This window comes from Galendromus occidentalis, unplaced genomic scaffold (assembly GCF_000255335.2).
Source record: "Galendromus occidentalis unplaced genomic scaffold, Mocc_1.1 scf7180000077477, whole genome shotgun sequence".
NCBI lineage: Eukaryota > Metazoa > Arthropoda > Arachnida > Mesostigmata > Phytoseiidae > Galendromus > Galendromus occidentalis.
This window is the reverse complement of record NW_003805465.1, coordinates 1881355-1890514: the sequence shown is the minus strand read 5'-3', so window position 1 is coordinate 1890514 and position 9160 is coordinate 1881355. Positions and strand designations below refer to the sequence as shown.

At 53.9% G+C, this 9160-nt stretch overlaps 1 protein-coding gene across 1 annotated transcript; it reads left to right on the top strand.

Annotated features, from left to right (window-relative positions):
• Nucleotides 1-4340: 4340 nt before the first annotated feature.
• Nucleotides 4341-8906, top strand: LOC100908939 (endochitinase). The gene is made up of 6 exons (XM_003745150.1): nt 4341-4446; nt 4918-5109; nt 6484-6795; nt 7269-7453; nt 7559-8207; nt 8590-8906. Exons 1-6 carry the CDS (start codon nt 4362-4364, stop codon nt 8904-8906), a joined length of 1740 nt encoding a protein of 579 aa, XP_003745198.1. The 5' UTR covers nt 4341-4361.
• The last annotated feature ends 254 nt before the right edge of the window (nt 8907-9160 follow it).

The window sequence follows — 9160 nt, the reverse complement described above, 5'->3', positions numbered from 1 at the left end:
CACGCCTCGATCACGTCATCGATGCCTCGATCTCCTCTCAACGATGTAAATCCGCTCGGGTTACAACTTTGGACTTCAGCTCGACATGAGATAATCGTGAGTCACACTTAATTGACACGAGCCGAGATTCGTTATTGTGTTCGAGATTGGCGTAGTCATGCAATGCTACTCGAGAAGCGACTGACGCGCAGCTTCAAACTGAGAGCTTCTCGAGGCTGCTCACGGTTTGGGCTCTATTTTTAGCCGCGTAGGTCACTGCCATCGTGGAGAGATCGTCGTGAACGCTCAGAAGGCCAGCTTCGAGCGATGATTCTCTCCGAAGCCTCTCCGTGATAATTCTCCCGGGATCCTCACCGCCCGAGCTCGCCGAGCACCGCATCTTCGATGTTCGAGCAGTTTTCCAAACGCGTTCGCCGCGCGAGGCGGCAAAGTAATGCGGTCCCGGGCTCCTAGTCGGCGAGAGCGGATTCAAGCACAACTTTCTTCACTCTGCCGAGCTTGTTCTTAGGAAAATGCGTTCCCGCATCACGCCGTGGGATGGGAACGCGGCTTAGAGTTTATCTGATTTGTCACAGGACGCATCGTGAAGGTGTGATAGATTAGGGATTTAAAGTTGCTGCGGCGGGTTTCTTCCCGGCCGCCTCCTCTGCCACCGCCACATCGCGCACGGCTAAAAGCAGCAGGGAGGAAATCTTGGGCGTTCCTCGGGCTTCGAGCATCAAATACACTGCGTCTGCGAATGTATCAAATTGAAGTTCTCTCTCCGAAACCCAACTTTACCAGTCCGCGGGGGCTCCTGGGGAACGCGTGGGAAAGAGTCGAATTTCAGGTGTGCTTTTCGAAAACTGATTTACAGCGGGACTGTGTTGCCTAAGCGTTCAGCTGACATCTCGGCCCGGAATCCGGTTCAAAGTTCGAATTTTGTTCGAATTCTAGTACCACGACAGGGAATCATTCAATCTCCGAACACGATAGGGGATCTCAGGGAGTAAGTTCATGTCAACGACTAGAAGACTCAAGGCAGGTACGGCTTCTGCCCTGACCCTGATCTCATCGCGATCACAGATCCAGGGAATTAATTTGTTCCTGAAAAATCTGAAGGACTGAGGCGGAATCGGACCGTCTTCAACCGAGTTCCGTCTTTGATCGAAGTCAGAAGAAGGAATCGGTCGGCGAAATTCCCATGAACTTTTCGAAGAGAGCATTGGAGAGTCTGTTCAAAAAATTTTCGGATCCATTGCCAACTTCGGAACGGAAACCCGCTACAGGAAAAGTGCTCATTCGGATGTGCTCCTCGGATCCGCTGCTCGGAAGAGGGAAGGCGAATGATCGAAGAGATCTGTCCGCCCCCGCTCCCCTCGCCATCGGATGGAAGACTTTGAAAACTTGGGGGCTCCATATTGCCTCAATTGGTCACGATGGCCTCGGGCTCTGCTCTTATGGCGGCTGCCGCTGCTTCGGTCCTCCACCATACATCAAGCTGACTTTAAATCTTAATGGGCGACACACGAGTGGTAAGATTGTAGTTGGATCAGACAGGGTGGAGGGGAAACGGTGCGTTCGGAAGAGGTCGGATCCTGAGGCCATCTGGGGTGCGCACGTGATGAGGGTGTAGAAGCGCTCACCGAAGATCGGGATAAAGAAGAGCCGGAGAATGATTGTTCGTCCCTTCCCTTTGGTTCGGCTCTTAGAGAGCCTATTCTTCTGAATAGCTAGCCGCCTGGTTAGCCCGCGGGTGGCCTGATCTCCTGACTCTTTTATCAGACAACGACCCCCAACGAACGATCGTCGAGATAATCGCCATCCGGATTACAGGGCTGCCTGTGCACCGCGCTGATAATGCGATGCTTCTTTCCAGATGCGTCCCTGATACTCTCCTCTCGTGTGCTGTCTGCTTGTTCCAACATGTGTTGGAAAATACTGACTTGTGCTCGACTGTGTCTGGCGGAAATATTCCGGAATTCCAGACTCTCGACCGAGAAACTCTGCAGTGATCCCATCATCGACGTAGCGACGCGCGCATTTCACGGCGACAGTCGTCCGCGCAGTGTTCCGTCGTCTGGGACCTGCGGCTACGCAGTGCCACTTCTCGAATGTCGGTCGCTGGGGCGACAACAAACTCGTTCGAGTTGCAAGCGCGAAACTTGTCCACGAAACATCAGCGAAACAAGGCATCGGATTTCGCCTCACATTGTCAATGTCGCCAACATTTGACAACAACTCGACGAACGATCATTAGTCGACTCTCGAATGCGCGGGCGAAGCGCCTGGGGAGCCCGGAGGGACACCACGCTCCGCGGTCACGATTTGGCTGCGACGAAGTAAGGTGCATCTTTTTGAAGCTCGTTTGCCGGGACAATGTCCTCGAGCGACTTCTATCTCGGGGCGCTCTCTTGCAAATTAGGAGCGCTCGGACTCGGCTCTAGACGACACACCCCGCGCGCTCTTCAAGTGTTGGGTTTCATTGCACCCCTGGGTGGATGTGTGATTCATGCAGTGTGCGAGCTGCTGCGATTGTGGAACCGGCGGCCGCGGCGCTCGGTGAACCCACTGGCGAGATATATATACGATGGCTGGCTGCTTCTCTCCATAAATAACTGATAAAATGTGGCCACTCCATCGGTGGACCACAGCGAGTGAGCCGGAGGCGAAAAGCAACGGCGAGCTCCTGGACAGACTCATGAAGAAGCGACTCATCCGATGAAACCTATACGCCTACGAATAGCTGGCGAAAAGTGCCGCGAATCGGTTTGATATGGCATAGCGAGAGGTACGAACGACCGAGCTGGGGAGGACAAATCCATCCGAATGGACCAGACGATCGATGTCCCGACATGTTCCGATCGTATGTCCTGATTCATATCAGTTTCTGATTTATACCCGTCGTATTACACATGGCGTGGGCCGACTACCTTTAGTGGGAGCCTTCGCCGCTGGTGAATCAATTAAGTCCGATAGTCGTCGCAGTGCAGCTTTTGATTCTCGTTATGTATCGTATCGAGTTTGCAGCGACTCTCTGAAGACCGAGGTCCGAGTTCGTTGCGACTTGAGCATGGGATGATGATGAATTTCGATCCGTTTCGAAGGAACCCGATAGAAAACCTCGAACCATTCGACGGCGAACGTAGGTCCGGTCGAGACGTCCTTATTCTGTGACCTCATAGTTCTCCCATGCGATGATCGACTCCTCACGACCTCCTCCGACACGACGATACGTAATTCAATGAAAAGGGGAAGTGGGAGCGGGTTCGAGAATAATGATCCGAAAATTCCCAGGGCAAATAGGAGTGAGTGAATTTCCGAGGACCACCGAATTGAATGTGCGCTCCCCTGATCGGAGCTCGTACCAGCACCGCTCCAAGTGGTCGTCACAAAAACGGAGCTCGTTCGGAGCTCGCTTGTTGACGGAATTAAGTCTTGATCCCGAGCGTGAATATTAACGAGCAACAGCAGAGATCCTTGAAGGCAGACGACGACGACGACGAGCAAATCAAGACAGAGGAAGCCGGCGGGTGGCAGCGCGGCCGAGCATCTCCTAGACGGACGGACGGACGGATAGACTCGAGACGTCTGTCGACAACGATTCTCATGACTTCGGCCGCGTGTCGCCGCGTCCTTTAACTGTCACCTCGTCGTCCTGACTGAATGAGTCCCGCTGTTTCTCGTTAGACGTGCGACGTCTGCACGATCAGTTAGCTATGCGCATAATTAAATAGAAGCTACAGTGTCCGATGTGGGAAGACTCCCTCCTGCGCTCCCTCCGTACGTCCCGCTGCCAAGGTCCCGCCGAAGTTCGCACCGCACTGAAAGTAAAAACAGTCGGGATCGCTTTCCAGCGAGGAAAGCCGCCGGAGCCGCTGCCGACGCCGTTTGCTCCAGATTCATTGATGGATTGATGAAGGGACACAGTGGACTGGAGGTACGGCAGCGTCGACCGCACGTTCTGAAAGCCTTCCAGAATTTCCAGGAGCGAAGATAACAATGGCTCGCCGAATTTCTGGCGGCTCGATGCGGCGATCGACCTGCGGGCCGGCCGGCCGGCCGGCGGGCCCGACGTCGTCGCTCGCTCTGCCGATGAGCCAACTGGTCGTCTCGTTCGGCGCCCGGTTCAAGCGGGTGTTGCCGAAACGTCGCCGCCGCAGAGGGACGCTTGAAGGCGATGGAAAATCAAAAGAGCCGCCTCTAACCCTTTCTGGGTTATCGAAGCCGTTGGGTGACGTCGCGCGGCCGAAAGTGGACTCGTAGCAGCTGCCAACATCGTCAGTAAGTGAACCCTTCTCTCACATTTCCACCGACATGTTTTTCCATTGGCACTATAAAACCGTTAGACCGAGCGTCGATCGACCCGTTATTGTTGCAAGATGCACACCGCGCACATTGCGCTCTCGCTGACGGCGTTGGCCCTAGGAACGTTCGCAGCGAGTGTCGGCCAGCCTAAACTCTACGGTAAGGATTTCTGGCTTATCAGGGCTTAGGTTCGACCGTCATCTGGAGATTTATGGCCCTCCTCGAAGCCTTCTGTCGCTGCTTGTAGCCGACGCAAGGATTCCCACGTCACAGCTCGCCCCTTCCGGATGAGCTCGGACATCCGATGACATAGCGAAGAGTTTCCCTAAATCGCTATTCACTTCAATTCGAGTCCTATCTCCCACCCCTCCCTCGAGATTGGTCTTCCAGAGCAGGTTGGGGATTTCGTTTGTCGCTCGCGCGGATCATCGCAATCTCTGACAAACTTCTGGTACCATCTTGACCAAAAGCTCTATCGGGTCCCTCAGCTGATCGTGGTCCTCGTGGTCAGAAATCCGACTCGACTCCTCGGCCGGACCCTGTTCCAGATTCACGGACCAGGCGTCGCTCGAACTTTCGTTTCTCCCCAATGGTTGAGTTCCTAACATTTGTCTTCCTATCGGCTTCCAGGTGAAATCCAAGGACGGGGCAAGGTAGTCTGTTATTATCAAACCTGGGCCTACAACAGACCAGCTCCGTATACCTACGACATCGAGGACATTCCTGCAGAGCTTTGCACTCATCTCATTTACTCATTCGTGGGCTTGAGCAACAAAACGTGGGAGGTCGTTTCCATCGATGAGAAGCTCGACATCGAAAAGAGTGAGTTTCTCACGGACGTGTCTATCGAGTTGTGTCTAGCTCGCGGCGCGCCGTCGATTCCCGAATGACTGCTCAAGTCCTCCGATACCTCTCCGAAAGTCCGCGTACTTGCGGCCGCATCGGTCTTTCGTGACGCGAGTCGCCTGATTTACTTTCCCTGACAAGCTATCGAGTCGCAAGCGAAAAGAGTCGCTTTTTCCCTGTGCGGCACGGACGTCTTCTCGTATCCGTCGACGTCGCAGGCTTTTTTCCCCCTGTAAATCCTAAAGTATAAATCATGTGCGGGTGAGGTTGTCGCTCCGAGAGAGTCTCGCTCCAGTCGGAACTGGACGGCGGCGGCGGCAGCAGCCCCAGCGGCGGAGAGCGAAGAAGAGCTCGAAGCGAAAGCGCCTTCGTGTAATCAAGTGTGGTCATGTTTTTGGCAAGAAAAAAACTCCTAGGTAAATTGCTACTCCCGAGTGAAGTGGGCGGTTTGTTCGACGTCCCTGAGGAATTGCTTGCGATCAGTCCAGCGTGAGAGGGGTTTGCGAATGAGTGAGTCAGACGAGGAACAGCCAGCGGTTCTGAGTTTGAGCAACACCTGTCCTCCCCGAGTGGTGCCTAGTAACCAAAGAATCCTCCAAGATTTGTGTCTCCTCTGAGAGTAGACGTTAGAGTCATTCGTTCCATTGACTCTGGCCGGCCGGCAGACGGACAGGCAACACCGGCGGCCGCGGCAATGGTCTCAACGGATCTTGAACGACACCTCCGAGATGTCGTCGCGAACCCCTTCGGGATTCGAAGAGCGGGCATATGTAGACTGGGAAAGACAGAAAGTTGGAAATTTGAATTCTTGGAGCTGTTCGACTGATCCAAGCCAGCCGACCCGTCGTTCGGCCGGTCGGCTGGCTGACTGGCTTTGCGGGCTGATTTGGTGACAAGAGACATTCTTTCGTCAGGAAGGGGAACATTCAACACGAAGCCTATGACGACATAATGAGATTCCAACTCGGCGACATTGAAATTCTCCCGCGTCAACCAGCCGTGAAGTGGGATCTTGCTTTCAAATAGATCCCGCACCAAAAAGCCAGCGGAACGATTCTCTTCGGGAGGAGGAGGAGAAGACGAGCGCTGAGTGAGAGCGAAGTATGGAGAAGATCACGAATCGCCAGGAGATGTGAACGCACGTCTCCCTCCATGATTCGAAATATTCGGCATCCATCACTTTCCATATTCAGACTCGCTCGGAGCTGAATTCCCATCTCTGTCCTAGGAGGAGCACTCGTTTCTCACGAACGGGCCCCTACAAGATCTTGAGGAGGCAACGCACCATCTGATTCTAGGGCGGGAGTTTGACAGAATTGTTTTTGAAGAAATATTGTTTTTCACTTGCAGATGGTTTCAAACGCTTCAACGATCTGAAGAAGAAACACCAGAACCTCAAGACCATCCTCGCCATCGGAGGTTGGGATGAGGGGGGTCAGAAGTACTCTGACATGGTCGGGGTCAAGGAACGCCGCGCGATTTTCGTCCAGTCCGCCGTGAAATGGGTGAAGGAGCATGGTTTCGACGGCTTCGATCTCGACTGGGAGTACCCCGGCGCGGCTGATAGGCAGGGAAAGTATTCCGATAAAGAGAACTTCCTGAAACTCGTGCAAGAACTCCGCGCGGTTTTCGACCAGCAAACGCCTCGCCTGCTCTTGACCGGTAAGCTCAGTCATTCAGACCGTCACTCAGCCCCTTCGTCTGTCGGTCTCTCGGTCGCTCGGATGAATCAACGACTCGATGTCTGATTTCTCCCTCGCTGTGAAGAAGTCTGAAGTCGCTCATTGAGAGCCTGTCGTCATGTGTCTTTCAAGCGATAGTCGTAGAAGGAAGGAGGGTGCCTCAGTGCCCGGGAGGAGATGGTGTTCGCTTTCGCCAATCGCCCAGTAGACGACAGCTCGTCCGTGGGGAACATTGACAGAGCTCATTAGAATTCACCTCCAGCTTATTACTTTTAGCAGCACAACCAGACAGACAGCCAGCCAACCAGTCGGTCGATAGATAGACGGACCGACCGTTCGTCCATACGTCCGCTCGTCGAGAGACCGACGGAGGGAGTCACTGACAGTTACCCACCTACTCACTCAGCAGCTCTCCCCGCCATAGATCCTGACTGGGTCGTTGTTGCTTTTCAGTTGCTGTACCCATCGCCAAGTTCCGCTTGGACGAAGGATACGAAGTCAAAGCTCTAGGAGAACTCTTCGACCACATCCACGTCATGTCTTACGATCTCCGCGGGAACTGGGCAGGTTTCGCTGACGTTCACAGTCCCCTCTACCCGCGACCCTTCGATGAATGGGGATACGCCAAGCTCAACGTCGTACGTATAGCTCAGCTTCCTCAGCAGGGAATTCATTTCTTCTGATCTGTTATTCCGATTCGATTCGAGTTTATCCTCCATGAACCGTATTTGACTCTCTCTCAGCGCGACGGTCTTCAACTGTGGGTCGACAAAGGCGCACCGAAACACAAGCTCATCGTGGGCATCCCGATCTACGGTCGAACATACACCCTCGGGAGCAAGGACAACCACGGACTTCGCGCCGGAATCCGTCGCTGGGACACCGACGGCGGGAAACCCGGTCCCTACACTAACGCTAGCGGCTTCCACGCGTACTTTGAAGTTTGCCAGAACGTGAAAGAGAATGGATGGACTCGCGAATGGGACGATATCGGAAAGTGCCCCTACGCCTACAAAGACGACCAATGGGTCGGATACGAAGACGAGGAATCCGTCGCAATCAAACTCGATTTCATCATCAAGCAAGGCTATGGAGGAGCCATGGTGTGGGCGGTCGACATGGACGACTACAGAGCAGATTGCGGGAAAAAGAACGCCCTAATGACGATGATCAACACTTCGATGGAAAAGTTTTCTCCGCCACCTATGCCGACCACGACGCCTCGCCCCGTCATTCCGGCGGACAAGTCGACGAGCAGGCCCTCGAACGAAGGCATGGGAGACTCGACGTCGAGGTCCACGTCGACAACGACGACCACCAAAAGACCGATTCCCCCACCGAACGCCGAAGTATGCTCCGATCCGCAATTTATGTTCTACCCTCACGAGAAAGGTTCGCATCCCAGAATTCCTGCGATTAATCGATGGGTTTTTGAAAAATCTCAATAGCTCCTTCGCTTGTACGCGGAGCTCCCGACTTCGCGTATTCTTCTTTTTCGTTTCCGTATCCTCGAGCATCCGCGAGCTCATTCTTCGGAGCGCCAACGCTCGGAGCGGAGTCGTAGGAGGAATTCTGCGAAGTACCGAACAGATTGAATGTCCCTCTCCGTCTAGTCCCTTATTCCTCTCATAAGCTCATCGCGTATATTCTCGCTCGAGAGTGAAAATTACGCAGCACTGGTGCTCCTCATCCGAAGAGAACTTGACAAGCAGCTGAGATCCTTCTGTGCTGCGCCATCGAGCTCCGATCTCATCTGATTCCTGTTTCTTTCCAGAGTGCACCATGTACTACCTCTGTGTTCACGGCAAGCCCGAGCTCAAGCAGTGCCCGAAAAAAACGGTCTGGGACACCGACAAGCTCATTTGCAATTGGCCGGTGGACGTGACGCGTCCTGAATGTAAAAGCGTTGTGTTCGCCGCTCTCGAGACCGCGGAGGAAACCGAGACCCCGGTCGGGAAACAAGATGATCAAGGACTCAACAACAAAGGACCAACAAGGGAGTCGGGGAAGGATTCTTCTTCGGAAAAGCACAACAACTCGATAGAGGACAACAAGAACAGCGGTAGCGAGGGCAAAAAGGAGTCGGTCTGATCTCATACGAAAGAAGTCGGCTCTCGTTCCGAAGCCAGACTTAATTTCCGCTTCGAATCGCAGGAAATAGGTCAAGAGTAGTCGAAGACGAAGACGACGACGTGGCGGATTGAAAGTGGGTGGAAGCGACCGACAAGACATGCGGGGCGTGGGGCACCCAAAAGACAACGAAACGACGTCGTCCACGTCAACGGCAAACGTCTGGGCCTGAGCCAATCCACGTACCCATTCCGTTCATTTTCCCTGCTCCTACT